The sequence below is a fragment of the Saimiri boliviensis genome, chromosome 10 (assembly GCF_048565385.1).
Source record: "Saimiri boliviensis isolate mSaiBol1 chromosome 10, mSaiBol1.pri, whole genome shotgun sequence".
NCBI classification, from domain to species: domain Eukaryota; kingdom Metazoa; phylum Chordata; class Mammalia; order Primates; family Cebidae; genus Saimiri; species Saimiri boliviensis.
Window position 1 is genome coordinate 107,773,802 of NC_133458.1, and position 17,759 is coordinate 107,791,560.

At 45.6% G+C, this 17,759-nt stretch overlaps 1 protein-coding gene across 1 annotated transcript in view; it reads right to left on the minus strand.

The window, feature by feature from the left end:
- Positions 1 to 1,804: 1,804 nt before the first annotated feature.
- Positions 1,805 to 17,759, minus strand: part of SPMIP7 (sperm microtubule inner protein 7) — a 52,978-nt gene continuing 37,023 nt past the window's right edge. The window contains exons 8-9 of the mRNA XM_003930804.2: positions 9,436 to 9,543; positions 1,805 to 2,015 (exon numbers count right to left, since the gene is read on the minus strand). Of these exons, the coding sequence (XP_003930853.1) occupies positions 1,892 to 2,015; positions 9,436 to 9,543 (232 nt within the window). The 3' untranslated portion in view covers positions 1,805 to 1,891. The remainder of the gene's footprint in view (positions 2,016 to 9,435; positions 9,544 to 17,759) is intronic.

Consider the following 17,759-nt stretch of genomic DNA (forward strand, 5'->3'; position numbering starts at 1 on the left):
GAAGTCAGATGAAAACCCTGAGACACTTCAGAAAAGTCTAGAAACACAGGGTGGGTTATTTTTTTCCCCGTTTCTATTTGTTTTGTTTTTATAATTCGTTGAAGGTTATCCAGTCTGCTGGGAAAAAGTGGAGGGGTAAGAGAGGTATAATTACTAAATATGGAAAACCTGAATTCTAGTAATAACTCTAGTTGCCTGACCTTAAATACTTTACTTCTCCTGGCTTTAATCTATTTTATTCTTATTCATAAAATGCAAGACATTTGTAAAATGCCTGCTACAAGAATTTATTACAAGGTTGCAGGATCAGGTGAGCTAAGGTTTGCAAAAGCACTTTGTAAACTTCAACAGGCTCTGTGTATGTTTATATTTGTACGAACACTGTGAAATATACTTAATGTGTATATTCCGAAGGCCAGAGGGCTCCCCCTCAGTCCACATGCACCCCTGAGAGATTCCCCAAGCTGATGCTCTCTTTGGTCAAGGCCTGGTCAGGCCACACTCTAACCCAAAGTGGTCATGACTTAGACCTCAGGACCCTCACCAAGCCTGGGGAATGCTTCTCAGGGAAACACTGGAGCAAGCCAAGAGAGGGTAGAATTTGGCCATACACGGTAACTCACGCCTTTAATCCCAGCACTTTGTGAGGCCGAGGTGGACGGATCACAAAGTCAAGAGATCGTGACCATCCTGGCCAACTTGGTGAAAAGCCGTCTCCACTAAAAATACAAAAATTAGCTGGGTGTGGTGGTGAGTGCCTGTAGTCCCAGCTCCTAGGGAGGCTGAGGCAGGAGAATCTCTTGAATCCTGGAGGCTGAGGTTGCAGTGAGACGAGACCGCACCATTGCACTCCAGCCTGGAGACAGAGCGAGACTCCGTCTCAGAGAGATAGTGAGAGAGAGAGAGGAGAGAGAGAGTGTAGCTGTTGTGACGTCTTCTGGGAGAAAAGAACATAGTTCCTCAGTATAGCTGTGTTCCCACTGACAGCATGTGGGTTTTTGACTAGATCGCCTTTGAGATCCTAAACTGTGGTCTGCTCTGCTGTAGAATACCTGCTCCGAAGTCGTCCGGATGTGAGACCTCTAGGTGGACCCAGTATTCCAACCCTAAAGAGGAATCTTCTGCCACACAACCCCTGCTCCCCTGCTGCTGGGGGCTTTGGAGTCTGAGGGGCGGGTGCCCCGGGCCCAGCTAAGCCCAGCCTGCAGGAGGAGAGAGGCGGGGCCAGGCAGGGACGCAGGCCCGCAGAGAGCAGCGACCCACCGCACTGCGCGACCCTCCCGCACCGCCCTGCGCGACCCTCCCCCGCACCGCACCGCGCGACCCTCCCCCGCACCGCACCGCGCGACCCCCCCGCACCGCCCTGCGCGACCCCCCCGCACCGCACCGCGCGACCCTTCCCCGCACCGCACCGCGCGACCCTCCCCCGCACCGCACCGCGCGACCCCCCGCACCGCACCGCGCGACCCTACCCCGCACCGCACCGCGCGACCCTCCCCCGCACCGCACCGCGCGACCCCCCCGCACCGCACCGCGCGACCCCCCGCACCGCACCGCGCGACCCTACCCCGCACCGCACCGCGCGACCCCCCCGCACCGCCCTGCGCGACCCTCCCCCGCATCGCACCGCGCGACCCCCCGCACCGCACCGCGCGACCCCCCCGCACCGCCCTGAGCGACCCCCCCGCACCGCACCGCGCGACCCCCCCCCCGCACCGCACCGTACCGCGCGACCGCCCCGCACCGCACCGCGCGACCTCCCCACCCCCGTACCGCACCACGCGACCCCACCACACCGCACTGCGCCCGGCAGAAGCCGCCTTTATTTGCCACCGCCGCACGCGCCTTCTCCGGGCAGAGTGCCTGGACAGCCCGCGCAGGGCCGCCTGCGCTACAAGTCCAGGGTTTCTTTTTCCTTCTTGTTGAAGGGGTTGTAGGGTCTCACAGTCGTGACCAGTCGTGACAGCGGAGCCTGGTGACGGAAGAGGTCGACTGCCATTTCTCTCCGTAAGACGCTGCGGCAGGATGGGGAGACAAGGAGAAAAATGACACATGAAAGACACAAAAACATACAACCTCATCCAACTAAGGATTCCCATGAGCGGGAAGGGGAGGAGGGCGCGCACTGCAGGCAGGGAGGCCCGGGATGACTCCTGAGCACTCAGCTTCAGGGACTGCGCCTCTGCCCTGCGGAGAGAATCATGGCCGGTGCCAAGAATGGGGGTGATCTGCAAAAAGCCACCCAAGGAGCCCGACCGCAGCGTGCCAGGCCTGGGGAGCGCCCAGGACGCGCAGGGGACTCAGCAGAGAGCTCTCTGGGCCGGGCGGCCGGGGCATCCAGAGTCTCCACCAGCAGGAGTGAGGGGCCCACAGACAAGGCACAGGGAAGCCGGGACAAGACGGGGCGGGCAGACCTCACCCGGAGGGTAGGAGAAGACATCCCTGGGTCACCCAGAGACCTGGAGAAGACATGGGTGGCATGGGTGGGGGAAGCCTGGGCCCCACCCAGATGCTGGGAGAAGACATGGGTGGGAGGGGCCTGGGCCTCACCCAGAAGCCGGGAGAAGACATGGTTGTGTCACTCAGAGGACTGGAGAAGACATGAGTGGCAGGACCCAGGCCTCACCCAGAGGTCAAGAGAAGTCATGGCTCGGTCACCCAGCAACCTGGAGAAGACATGGATCGGGGGAGCCGGGCCTCACCCCGAGGCTAGGAAAAGATGTGGCTGGGTCACCCAGAGTCCTAGAGAAGAGATGGGGGTGGGAGGGTCTTGGGCCTCACCTCGGGGCTGGGAGAAGACATGGGTGGGTGGGGCCTGGGCCTCACCCAAGGCTGCTGGGGAAGGATAGGCAAGGCCGGTAGGCCAGAGCCGGTGCACCAGGTGTTACAGGTTCTGCCAGTGCGTTTAAGCTGCACGTTCCCACAGGAGGTTAGGTTCTGCCAGTGCTTTTAAGCTGCCTGTTCCCACAGGAGGTTCATGATTGGGCTTCATTTTACTTTGCTTATCTACCCAGTGGGAATAAATTTGCCCTATCAATTTTGGTGTGATAATTAATAATTTTTTTTTTTTTTAAAAAAGCTTTGAAAATCTGGAATGCTTTGCAAGTGATATTTTATCCCCTTGCGTTAGTGACATTCCCATACTCCCTATTCTGCCTGGAGGTGGCTGCCCGAGTGTCACAGGAGTTGGGCCAGCTATTATTATAAGCAACCCCATAAGTCCATGGCCTGAAGTCATTTTGCTGTGAATTTGCTGCTATTCGAATCACACACACATTGCAGTATTCGTATCAGCAGCAAGTTACAATGCTGGTGTGGGAAATGAACCCTCCCTCTATAAAGCGACTACATCTAAGATGGCTTTGTTTTACGATCACCACAAACTGATATTTTATTTTGCTTTATATGTATATATATATATATATATATATATATATATATATATATATATATATAGTACGTTGTGAGAAATGGCTGCAGAGATGGGAAGGCAAGTTTCTGTGAAGGTTACATTCTGGTGGGAGGGTGTGTGCAAGAAACACTGGACCGTGGTGGAAATGGGAGCTAACAAAAGCATTTGTGCCCGTGCTCCCCTGCTCATGTCTGCTCCACCTCCAACACACCCCATCTCCTCACTTCAGATCTCTCCAGCTGTCCCCTCTCAGTGTTCACTCCATCCCAATATTCATCCTGAGGCACTGTGGGGGCCCTGTGCACTTTGCTCCAAATACCGTGTGGGGAGTATATGGCCCTGGACCCTCTTTGCTTCAACATTTGAGGCCTAAACAACTTAAAACCTCCAAACCATCAGTGCAGTTTGATCGATTACAGAGATCCAGCCAAATGCACTGTTCCTTGCCTCAGAATCAAGTGGATCCAGTGGCCTCTCTTTTGTCCCCTTCCAGTCTACAACCGGACAGGCAGGAGCATGTCACTTGACGGCTGGTGTCAGAATCTAGAGCCAGGAGGTTCAGGTTCAGGACAGAGTGGGCAGGAAGGAAGTGAGGGCAGGAGGCACGGGAGATTAGCTGTTTGCTTTTTCAGGAAGTTTAGAAGTGAAAGGAATGAGAGGAGAGAACAGGGTGACAGCTCAGAGAAAAGCCATGGGGGGACCCCGCTGGGGTTCTTCATAAACAACTGGCCAGCTGGGAGAGGCCAGCACTGTGGGGCGGAAGGAAGGAAGCGGGACTTGATGGGACCACAGGACTGAGAGCTCAGAGATAATGATCAGTATTTTAGAAAAGTGACAGCATGTCGTCCTGGGGGAAAAGGGAGGCAGCGGTGACAGAAACAGAGCCTGGGATGTGGAGAGTAGGAGGACGCACTAGCAGGGAAGATGAAGGAGTCACGCTGAGCGTCCTAGCAAGCAGGAGGCAAGACCAGCTGAGAGGGGCATGGGGAAGGGACTGAGAGCTCACGTGGCACAGAGGGGTTTGAAGACAGCCATCACAGGGAATGGCATTAGCTCTTACTAAGTGAGGAACCCATTGCAGAGGAGCAGTGAGAGTACAGTAGCAGCTAATATTCAGGAGTTCCCAGGGAATGCCCGTGTGAAGATGACTTCTTAGAAATAACAGGAAAAAATGCATCAGATCAAGCAGAAACAGTCAGGAGGAAGTTGGCTCACTACGTTCTCATGATACTCATCAGAGAGAGAGAGATCAAGGCTCCCACTTTCACTGGAAAGTTTTAGAAAAATAACTTATAGTGTTAGATACAATCAGAGTGATACTTCATGATGTGAAGAGCCTGGAAGGCCCATTTTTTTTGACCACAAGGGCCAGGCCTTCCTGCTGGAGGGCACAGTGCTTATGTAAGCACAGTGAGTTTTTACAAATTTAAATCCCTCCTGCCCCTCCCAACTGTGCTTTTTCATGCCAGAGCACCACTGCCTGCCAGGAGCTACTGTTAGGGAAGAGTGCAGAGGTGCAGGCCTTGATATTTGGGCCCAGCACAAATCATCACTTAGTTGTGGGTGACACTTTGGTTAGTGTCACTTTCTCTAGAGTGTTATCTGCACCTGAGAATAAGAATCCCAGAGAAGCTACCTCAGAGGGCTCTGGGTCCCCACTCTGGGGTCATGGATGACAGCCGTATGCACAGTATGTGTGTCTATTAGGGCCATGGGTGAAAGCCATGTGTGTAGTACCTGTGTTGAGATGAATTGAGAAGGTCCCCAAGAGTCAGCCGTGGATCTGAATCTGGATGTGAGAGTCTGGCTGAAAGGTATAAGTGATATTCTCTGGGAGTAACAGTACGGGACGGTTTTTCATTTAAAAATAGAGATTTATCTGAAAGATAATAGGAACCCTTCATCACACATTAGATGACCTGATCATGTGTAGATATGTTAGAGCAATCAGATATCAGGGTGGGATCCAACATTTGCGGGCGAGAAGATGGATTGTGAACAAAAAAGATGAGGGATTACCAGTGTTTGTATCCGCACTGACAGGCAGAGAATCTTTGCGTTGGATCGCTCATAAATCATAAACCAGCCATGGGGTTTTATTCCAGCTCTCTTTGGACAGTCAGTCTAAATGATCAATATAAGGTTGTATTTCATTTTGACATTGTTTTATGTCCTCCACATGAAGTAAATGTATATTACTTGTCTAAATGTCTACCAGCTCTGCCTTTGGAAACAGATTTGTAATGTTTCAAAATACGTCTTGACATTGGCCTTGGCAGTGATTTCTTGTATATCACACCCAAAGCTTAGGCTACAAAGACAAAAATAAGTAAATATGACTGTCAAACTAAAAAGCTTCTGTGCAGCAACGGAAACAATCCGCAAGAATAAAAAGATAGCCTACAGACTGGAAGAAAATATTTGGGAGCCATATATTTGATGAGGGTTAATATCCAAAATTTATAAAGAACTCATACAACCCCATAGCACGAAAACGTATAATGCAATTTTTAAAATGGGCAAAGGACCTGAACAGACATGTTTCCAAAGGTAACAAAAATGGAGAGCAGGTACATGAAAGAGTGGCTAACATTGCTCATTAGGGAAATACAAGCCAGAATGAGATATCACCTCACACCAGTTAGAATAGCTGCCATCAAAAAGATAAGAGACAATAAGCGTTGATGAGAGTGTAGAGAAATTATAGACAGTTGATGGGAATGTAGATTGGTGCAGCCATTATGGAAAACAGTATGGAGTTTCCCAAAAAAAATTAAACATAAAAATAACATATCCCTTCTCCGGGCATATACTCAAAGGTGATGAAATTACCACCTCATAAAGATACCTGCACTCCCTTGTTCATTGCATCATATTCACAATAGCCGACATATAGAAACAACCTAGGTGTCTGCTGACAGATGAATGGATAGAGAAAATGGAATATTATTCACCCTTAAAAAGAAAGAAATCCTGCCATTTGCCCAACACGGACAAACCTGGAAGTCATTTCGCTAATAGATACGGAAAGAAAAATATTGCACGATTTCACTTATATGTGGAATCTAAAAAAGAAATAAAAGGTGAAATTTACAGAGATAATGAATAGAACAGTGGTTATGAGGGATCCAGTGGGGGGTGAGGCAATGGGAGATGTTAGTCAAAAGATACTAAGTAGCAGATACTCAGGAGGAACAAGCCTGAGACATAAGGTCCATCATGAGGACTAGAGGGAGTCATAGTGTATCGTATTCAGGATTTTTGCTGAGTAGGTCATAGATTCTATGCTCTGACCATAGAAGGGAGAAGGGGACAATGGGTAACTATGGAGATGATGGATGTGAACATGTTCACTATAGTAACCATTTTACTGTACACCCATATCTCTTCATAATATTATGTTGTTATGATGATATATGCAGCAGAATTTATTTTTTTAAATACATGCCAATATTGAGACTGGAAAAAAATATGTTTTGAGAGAAAAACAAAGGCAAATTATTAGCCTAGAAAGCCATTGATTTCCTTTTAAAAATGTTTCTCATCAGATGGCCTGGAGTTGCAAGACAACCACCAATCCAGAAAGGGACATGCGTTGATAAAGCCTCCTATTGGCAGGCACCTTAGAAAAGGCCGCACAGACAGGGCCTGTGGGATGCCTGGAATTGTCTATACACAGTGGCATACGATGGGCTAGTTGGAGCCTGAGACCCATCCCCTATGGTGCCTTTACTGCACCATAAGGAGCGCTTGCTGCCCTTCATTACCTGGGACCAAGCCCCACTCTTCCAAGTCACTGCACGAGCCACTCCTCTGTGAGGTCTTCTTTAGTACCCCCTCCCAGAGCCCCAGGCAGCTTTTGCATGCCTGTTTCCTTATCTGTAAAATGAGGATAGTAACATTCCCTTCCTCACAGGATCCTGGGACTGTGACATGAGTTAGTACCCACAAAGTACTCAGTCAATAGTAGTGATTATTAGTGTTAAGACACTTTTCAGCATCCTCTGCTGCAGTTATTTATTTCTCATTGCAAGAGGGTGAGTGCCTTGCAAGCAGTTCTTGTGATTTACTGGAAGGCAGTAAACATGTGTTGACTCAGTAAAAGAACCGGTGAATCCACCAGCAAACGAGTGAGTGAGTGAGAGGATGAACAGCTGGGTGGACCAGAGCCACAGCTCAAGAGGCCTGTGCATGGCAGCTGCTCCCATTCACAGCCACTGCCTTACTGAAAGTTTAAGAAGTTGATCAGAGCAGGAGCTCTGGCTTGGTACCCATGGTCTGACAATCACCTCCTCAGAAAGCTCTCCCTGACCACCAAGCTCAGCAAGCCCCTCCTGAGGCACTCTCTCCTAAATCAGTCTTCTTTCACAGCACATTTCACTAGCTAAGATTATTATTTCATTTCTTTGATAATAATAATAACAAGTTACTTGTGTGCTTCTTTACTGTCTAGCTTTTGTACCAGAACATAAGCTCTTGAGAGTCGGGACTTTGTCTGTTCATCCCAGTACGTCCAGTGTCTTGAACAGTGCCTTGCCCAGAATCGATGCTCAATAAATGTTTGATAAGTCTGGGTGCGGTGACTCACACCTATAATCCCAGCACTTTGGGAGGCTGAAGTGGGCAAATCATTTGAGGTTAGGAGTTCGAGACCAGCCTGGCTAACATGAGGAAACCCCATCTCTACCAAAAATACAAAAATTAGCTGGGCGTGGTCGTGCGTGCCTGTAATTCCAGCTACTCAGTAGGCTGAGACACGAGAATCTCTTGAACCCAGGGGACAGGGGTTGTAGTGAGCTGAGATTGTACCACTGCACTCCAGCCTGGGCGACAGAGTAAGACTCTATCTCAAAAAATAAAAATAAAATAAAATAAAATAAATGTTTGATAAACGAATGAATCCTCTACCAAAAGAATGTGATCTAGGAGAAAAAGCTCTCCTTTTGAGGGAAAACTGCTCTCCCTCTAGTCCGCCTTCCTACTGTGATAGCCTATTTATCTGTACTGGGCCAGACACTAGACCTGGTTCAGACTGCATTTGCATTTTCAAAATAGTTTGCAAGGCCAAGACTTCCATCAGGTGCTTTCAGATTTAAGTTATAATGAATGAGAAATGACATGTTCCTTCTCACTAGTAGCTTCAAATAAAGAAATCTATAATAACCTTACATCTAACATCTGTTTTCTATGTGTGTGTGTGTGTGTGTGTGTGTGTGTGTGTGTGTGTGTGAGAGAGAGAGACGGAGTCTTTCTCTGTCACCCAGGCTGAGTGTAGTGGCACTCTTGGCTCACTGCAAGCTCCGCCTCCCTGGTTCAAGCGATTCTCCTGACTCAGCCTCCCGAGTAGCTGGGATTACATGTGGATGGCACCACGCCTGGCTAATTTTTGTATTTTTAACAAAGATGAGGTTTCGCAGTGTTGGTCAGGCTGGTCTCAAACTCTTGACCTCAAGTGAACTGCCCACCTAAGTCTTCCAAAGTGCTGGGATTACAGGGATGAGCCACCACGCCTGGCCACATCTCCTGCTTTCAAATTGCAAAATATGCATTAAAAAATATATATGACTTTCAATAGAATTTTGTCCTTTATAAAAAATAAGGTGGGTGGCTGTTCACAAGAAGTAACCATGTATCTGAGGTGTGTTCCATGTGTCTGTTGATGGTCACAGAGAAGGATGATGTGTGTGCACAGCTGCAAGTCTAAGAAGCAGAGATGCCGTTCCTCTAATGTCCCTTAAATACCTTCATATGCCCCTTTTGGCCACATTAATAATAACATTAATCTACACCTGGTTTTCAGTGTAATTCTGGGTAAGATTCAAAAAGGAAACACACACAAGGCTTAATGAAGTTCCCCTCAATAGGAAAATGGAAAATTATCTCCTCTCTGTTTCGGACTTGATGCCCATTTTTAAAAACAATGTAAATTTGCTTTTACTATTTAATTGTTCTTTAATGGAATGTAATTGGGATTTCCCCTCCTAATGTATCTGAGCAAATTAAGGAATAGGATTCACACTTACCCGTACAGTTCTGAATCTGGTGATGGGGTTGTTGATGGAATATTAGAATTTGCTGGGTGGGTGGCTGTGAAATGAGCCTTGCCGGTATATCCTGGCATATTTGCAGCACTAAAGTTAAGAGTTAAGAGAGGAGAAAGAGACGACATTAAAAGAATGATTTGTGAAATTGTCATGGTAACTAGGACCCAAATATGAAAAATATGAAGAAAGATGCAGTCTAATTTTTTTCCCCCACATAAGGTGTGGAACTTGGGCTTTCCAAAAAGGAAATGGTGCAGGCCTGGGGCACAGGGACGTAGATAACAGCCCTACTCTGGGGTCAATAACATTTTATTTCAAGTGCTTGTTTTTCTCCTATTTTAAATTTCCACGTCTTTTACAAACATGACTCACTGCTGAGCTCTGTTTCATAATGAAGGAAGACACCAGGTCTTACCAGAACAGCAGACCTGTATCCCACACACATCTCTGTAATGTGGACTCCAATATTAATGAATATAATATGAATAAATATCTGCTCTTACATTACAGCGGCGTTACGTTATCAAATGTCTTTCTTATCACCATTAATGTGCTATATTACGGATTTCCGATGATTTCCTAAACCTGCACATTGAAAACAAACATACACCAGCATTAATCCTACAGCAGTTTGTTAGTCGAATTCCGCTGACTCTTCTGCTTCCCTGTTCTTTTCTCCACCAGGGACGGTGGGAGATAAAAGGAATGAAGAATTCATTCTTCAGTGTGTATAAAGCCCTCTCTCTCTAGAAAAGGCTCACGAGCATTCAAGAGAAAGGTTTAAGTAGGTAGTTCAGAGGAAGGAATGTGAAGAATAATCAGTATTCTTGCCTGACAGTGTACAAAGTGGTTTACACAGATTATTATATGGAGGCGGGTAAGGCTGGCTTATGGGACAGGCCCAGTGTGAAGCTCCATCCTGTGTGCTGCTCACCGCATGTCACCTGAAGTACAAGCAGCTGAGGAAAGTAAGATTTAAATGATGTTTCAAAGTCCGAGAACACACTATTCGCAGATCATGAGGCTCTCATAGCTTGCCATTTTTGCAAACTTGTACCAATGCCACGGCCTCAACTTACTGTGCTGACTTCCAAGAGAAATGAGAAAGGCCGCCATCACGAACTTGCCCCAGTGAGGAAAGGGCCAGTGGGCCATCTGCACGTGTCACTCATCTCATTGGCTTTCACTTGCCATTCTTGAGGCCTTTCTCTGAGAGCAGGACATCCCTGTGGCATGGGTCTCCACTTAAAATTGGGGCCCAGACAAAATGCAACACGGTAGCAATGAGCAAACCTCTGTGGGCAGTGGAGAAATGGTTCTTCAGTGGCCGTCTTGCTGACATCCCTGGCCTTCCCACATAACCAGTAAGCCAAACAAAGCCTTCTCCAGGAACCACTTTTCTTAGGAGTAATTTGCAAAATTTGGAGCTTATAGGAGTTGCTCCGCAAAGTATTAGATGGCAAGGCAGGTAGAAGAGAGGTTAGTGAAAGGGGTATGTGCTTAAGGGTTGGGAGGAGGAAGACTCAGACCCCGGCTCCCCATATCATCTCTGGGGTCTGGACTCGACATAGTCTTTTGGAGCCTTCTAACCTCAGCCTGACCACAGGTAATGGTACCAAACAGAAGGACCTGGGCGACAGAGCCGTGGAAACAATGAGAGGGATTCACGTTGCCATTTCTTGTTGTCTTTCCCACCTTGGTTATGTGCGAATATCAGAATATTAGGGGGAAAATATGCATCTGGCAGGGAATTGCACGAATAAATCTCCTAATTCTCTTCCAGCTGTGTAATTTATGACTCTGTTGGTGATGACTTACTGGCTTGCAGGTGATATAATCAAGGACACCCAGAGACTAACAAAGTGAAGGCAAATTACACCCAGGGCAACACCAGAATAGACAGGACAAAATAACAGATTTTGTGAGACTAGGAAAACATGGCAGCGGGATAGTGGTGGAGCCCACACTGAGAAGCAGGCTTCAGTGGCAAGCCTGACTCTGTCCCTTAACCAGCTGTGAGGTTTTCCTCCGGGGAAGAAAGCTGTCTGGGCTTCAGTTCAGTCAACCGCAGCATGAAGACAACATCACAACTTCTTAGGGGCACTCCGGGGATTGGAGGAATTAAATGAATGTGAAAGCAGCTAGCAAATTGTTAGCACTTAATAGATGCTAAACTAATTTCAGCTGAAATAAGTAATTTAAAGAAATGAAACATTTACAAAATAAGGGTCACGTGCATGGAGATTGCAAACTTTATCCAGTACAGACAGCTGAAAAGATGCTAAGACAGAGGTTCCCAGTGGCGTTGCACACTGACATCTCAGGGGCATCTTTAATGGTACCAATGCCTAGCTCACACCCCCACATTTAAATGTAACTATTAAGTGGTGTGGCCTGAGCACTGGGGCTTTCAATAGCTCTCCAGATGATTCTCCTGGGCTGCTAAGTTCAGGAGCCTCTGTTTTAGAGCCATATTATCAAGCTTGCTGGGGGACCTAGGTGAAGGAACCGAAGCTGCCAAATTCTGGGCAGTGCTGTGCAGAATTTCTTGGAATTTTGTTGGAAAAGTGCAGCTGTAAGTTAGAGAGGTAACCCAGAGTGAGGCAAAGTTATTCATGCATGTGTATCTCTCCCCTGAACATTCATTAAAGCTTCCATGCATGTTACAAAGGAAATCCCCTCCATCTGTGTGAAAGGTTTTTTCCACTGCCTTTGAAACACCTGCAGAATTAAAATGCCTCTAAAGTCATATCCTCCCATCAGAGCAGTTAAGAAGTCAGAGGGATGGACGCAGGCTATCTGTCAATCACACGAAGGGCTTGATAAAAAACATCGCACAGCCTCTGTGCCTCTGTGGCATGCAGGCTATTGATGCTAAATGGTATCATATGTTACATTGTCTTAATGCTATTATATTACATCATATTTAATAATAACATATCATGAAAGAGGAGACTGATTAGCTGCTCAGGCTTGAGAGTGAATTCGGTTGCATAATAAACGGCTAAATATTTGAAAACGAAAGTCCTCACCCACACTGCTTCTAAATCTATTCCATTTAACCCTTGCATATAGGGCCATAACAAGGGGAATTTTGCCATCTTAAGTGCAACACACTGACCTTATATTAAGAGGAGAATACTCTCTGGGGACACTTTAAACTGCTGCTGATAGGAGATACTACTTTTCAGCTGGAGGGAAAAAAGCTATTAAAGATACTGAAACATAGAAGCTGGGAAATGGATTTCCAGATTAGTTGCATGTTCAAAGAATTCCACTCTTCATTTGAGGAAAGCAGAGAGCAGCAGAGACCCACTTAATAAGAAGTCTTCACTTGCCTTTGCCTACAGCTTCTAGTCCTTTAAACAGCTTATTTCATACTCCCTAGTTCCAAATAAGCCAGGATTTTGTTCACTAATTGATAAATTTAAATATAGTACTGCCCAAGTTTACAACAAATTGGTTCTCAACAAAGCATGATAAAATAGAAATTACTTAAGAAAATCAAGAAGTTTCGTATCTCAGAAGAAGGGAGCACAGATGGTATATAATTATAAGCTAAATATGAGATTAGAAAAATGCAGAGAAAACCATGTTATATGTAGAATATATGTAGTATATATGTGCATAAAATGTAAGCATGTGTACAAATTCTCACTCTACACTGTAAACACGACTAACAGTCATTGAGTGGGTTCTATATTCCAGGCACCCTTTTAAATGCTTTATGTAAGTTGACTATTCAATTCTCTCAATAACCTTGTGTCACAGGTCCTATGATCATGCCAATTTTATAGGTGGAGAAACTGAGGCAGAGAAAGCCTAAGTAACACGGCCAGCACCAACCAGGCTGGCAAGTGGCAGAAGTGGACCTCATTGCCATTGAACTGAATGGGAAGGACCATTGGCATTACTTCCAGCCCAGCCAGGAGAGCCTTGTTAGCTCACAGAGGGCTGCATTTACACATGGTGGGGTGTAAGCGCAGGTTCAAATAAATGTGACAGTCTTATTTAGAGCCATTCTATATCAGGTATAGATCTAGGCAGACATCAATCAGGCTTAGCTCCTGACAGCTTTCACACTAATGCTTTTAATTTTAAAAATGCACGTTTAAAGATTTAAAGATCCCAAGTGGACAAAGACCACAGATGCAACATAAGAGAGGGGGGTGTGAGACAGACACATTTAATTCCAGGGCTGCCCTGACCAGCTATGCAAACTTAGACCTCAACTGAAACTTTCTGAGCCATCCTTACTTATAATCGGCCATGATTCAGGGCAGCTGCACACTCTTGGAGGGTGCAGTGGACGATGTGACGCAAGCAAAGGCCTGGCACAGCGCCCAGCATGCAGCAGGTGCAGACCCACGTGAGAGGAGCAGCAGATTGGTGGATGGGAGGTAGGGTGGGCAAAGGAAGCAGGAAGTGGGATAGGGAGAAACAGCAGTGAAGTCCAGTCTTGCATGTTAAGGAGGGTTGGCTCAGAGGGCTGAGAGAAGGGAGGGACTGCAGAGAACTGTGAGGGGGATGAGGCTGGAGAGGAAAAGAAAGGAATCCATTGTGAGTTGGGGTTTGTCTGATTTTATTGTCGTAAATAAAACTGGAATCATTTTGCAATGGCCTTTGGTCATTCGATTGCATTTTTCTGAATAACATAAGATCTTGTCGTGGCCACAAGATCATTTTTAAGAATTACAGGTTTATTGATTTTTCTCTTCATCTAGTGTATATATTTTTTCCTCCTATGTTTTTGGACTCTTTAATTCTTTCATTTAGAAGCGAATGTAGAAACAGTGTAACTCACAGCTTTTGTATTATAGCTGAGGCTGGAGCTCCAAAAACCTGTTATTTGCCAGAGGAAGAAGCCATGCTGAATGTGAGTTAAGGCAAGAGCTTGCCCTGGGGATTAGGCCAGTTCTCTGTTTTTGCCATTTATGAAATGAGTTATCTTGGCTCTTTATGTCATTTCCTCTGGCTTCAGCCTCCTCATCTGCAAAATGGGGATAGAACTTGCTCCTTCATTTCTGGCCTCATCACACTATTTGAAAAACAAATGAAGGAGCTTGTGAAAGTGGTCGGAAAAGGCAGAAGTGTTGGGCTGATCTAAGGAACTACTATTCATAGTTATTCTTTAACCTGGGTTGTGGTAAGATTTTTTTTTAAGCTGCAACACAGCCAGTGACTGACCGAGAAGCCCCGAATTTCTTATTGCTTTTTTTCTTTCCTTCTTTTTTTTAATGTCCTCGTCTCTAAGTATCAGCAGTAAAAGCCCCCAGTTTCAATGGGAGACATTCATCAGGGCTCCATGGCGGTCCATATTGGACAATTCCTGTTTATTTGCAAATGCTTCCTCAGAGAAATCATTGAGGTCAAAAAGCACAGTAAATATGAAACCATGCAACGTCCTGAGATAAAAGATTATAACTTAGTGGAGGATGGTATCTCAGAGGCCGCTGTCTCGTTTGGAAAAACAAGCAAATGGTGACTGCAGGTGCCGGGTTTGGGATCAGAAGGCATGCGCTGTGCTGCTCTCTTAGCGGGGCCTGCACCTCACCTGGGCTGAGCCTGTGTATTCTTCAGAAATACAAGAGTGAGATGCATATACATTAGATCCCAGAGCTCTCTCCTGTATATAAGATGTGTGTGTGTGTGTGTGTGTGTGTGTGTGTGTGTGTGTGTCCAACAGTGTCTGTTACAAAAGAAAAAGCAGCCCAACACCTCTTTCCATATCCTTATGAAAGGACACAGGTCTGCCATTATTATGTGCCTTATGCTGATGACTCATGTCTGCAAAGCACTGAAACTATATGGGACTGTAAAATGGTTACTAAAAGGGACTGAGCATCTCTTCAAACTTGTTTGCTGCACCCTTGAAAAGAATAAGTATCTTATATTAAAGAGGGCAAAAGATCAGATTTGAAAAAACAGGACTGTTTTTTTTTTTTTTTTTTGAGACAGAGTCTCACTCTGTCCCCCAGGCTGGAGTGCAGTGGTGTGATCTTGGCTCACTGCAACCTTCACCTCCCAGGCTCAAGCGATTCTCCTGGCTCAGCCTCCTGAGTAGCTGGGATTACAGGTGCTCACTACCATGCCTAGTTAATTTTTTAGTAGAGATGGGGATTCATCATGTTGGCAGGCTGATCTTGAACTTCTCACCGCAGGTGATCTGCCCGCCTCAGTTTCCTAAAGTGCTGGGATCACAGGTGTGAACACTGAGCCTGGCCTGAAAAAACAGGACTCTTACCTCAGTCTTACCTTAACTTTCTGCTTTACACAGATTGTAAGTGGGATGAATTTGTATCATTCAAAAAAAAATCCTGAGTAATACCCAGATTCTTCAATAGTACATGTTTATTGAAGAAACAAACAAAATTGCTTAGCTACACTGAGCTTCAATAATTTTTGCTGAACCCAATTACTATTTTGGATTCTTTCTATTTCCTAAACTAGTCTCAAGTTATAAGTTAGGAACTGCATTAATATTTTGAGTTCCTGAACTCTAAATGCGATTTAATAACTGGGCATGCCTACCAAATCAGAAAATAGTTTTAGTTTAACAAGAAACCTCATGGGACAATTTCATTTTTAGTGATGAGTTCTACAAGAATGCACGGTTAAGAGCACAAACATGCAACTAGAGGCTGCTTTTGTTATATTGTTTACAAGAAAAACAGTCAGGACTTGGGCTGTATAAACTTGTTATAGACTTGGTGGGATACATGCAGCCATTAAAAAGATTTTACTGTGGAAACATATCTAGTGCACATTTCAATCTGACTTACACATATACACTCCCCCATGCATGCACACACAATACACTTGTACATATTTGTTGCACACGTTCATACATGCATGAGGGGAAGAGTCTAAAAAGAAATCAAACTTCTAATGTTGGGATTGCAAATGAAAGAGATATTTTACTTTCTACACTTTAAAAATATCTGAATTATCATGCATGTAATCCCAGCACTTTGGGAGGCTGAGGCGGGCAGACCATGAGGTCAGGAGTTCAAGACCAGTCTGGCCAACATGACGAAACTCCGTCTCTACTAAAAATGCGAAAAAAATAAAACAAAATTAGCCAGGCATGGTGGTGTGCACCTGTAATCCCAGCTACTCAGGAGGCTGAGGCAGGGGAATTGCTTGAACTAGGGAGTTGGAGGTTGCAATGGGCTGAGATCATGCACTGCACTTCAGCCTGGGCAAGAAAGTGAGACTGTCTCAAAAACAAAAACAACAACAATAAATAAATAAATAAATAAAAACTACTATTTTTAAGCTATTAGCACAATCGCTACCAATATAAAAAACACAGGGCATGTCAGATGACTTAGTAACCCCAGAAAACAAAATCAACTGATGAAGAAAATTTTTAAAACTTTTGCCCTGTAGGAAAATTGGTGATTCCAATGATGGAACCACTTGAACTAGAAAGTAAGTGGCCTTGACCCTTGCCTGAAATATGGCTTTTGGGCCGGGTATGGTGGCTCATGCCTGTAATCCCAGCACTTTGGAAGGCCAGGGCAGGCGGATCACTTAAGGTCAGGATTGGAGACCAGCCTGGCCAACATGGTGAAATACTGTCTCTACTAAAAATACAGAAAAAAAAAGAAAATAGCTAGGCATGGTGGTGTGCACCTGTAATTCCAGCTATTCCAGAGGCTGAGGCAGAAGAATTGCTTGAACCCGGAAGGCAGAGGTTGCAGTGAGCTGAGATCACGCCACTGCACTTCAGCCTGGGTGAAAGAGTGAGACTCTGTCTTGAAATAAATAAATAAATACTTTCATTGAAAAGGCAGGAGTATAACAGGGCTTGCCAGCCATGATTAAGTGCCACCCATCATTAAAAACAAAAACAAAAACAAAAACAAAAACAAAAACCCTAAAGATAGTATCATAAAGCCATTTCTCTTCAAGAAACTTCAAGATGAAAAAATTCAGGAGGAGACATATTTGCGTTTGAATAGGATGGCATACTCTATTCCTTACTTGACAGAAAGTAAGCTGGTGCTCATATGCAAATGACATCATATTGTTTGTATTCTCCTGTACTCGACTTTTTAGCGCAAGCAGTGCTGTGGAAACTACGTAATAATTTGTTTAGAGATTCATTTGTGTGTACCAAAACTAGAAAGAAAAGCAAAAGAGAAGCATAAGTCTAACGGGGATAACTTTTGAGCTGGGGAGGCAGAAGCATGGGCAATGAGATTGGGGCCACACGTGTGGTTGAAAAGATTTGAGTAAATTTCTGTAAGTTACCAGGTAGGGGTACACAGGCGTTTACTTATGTCATTTGATATGTT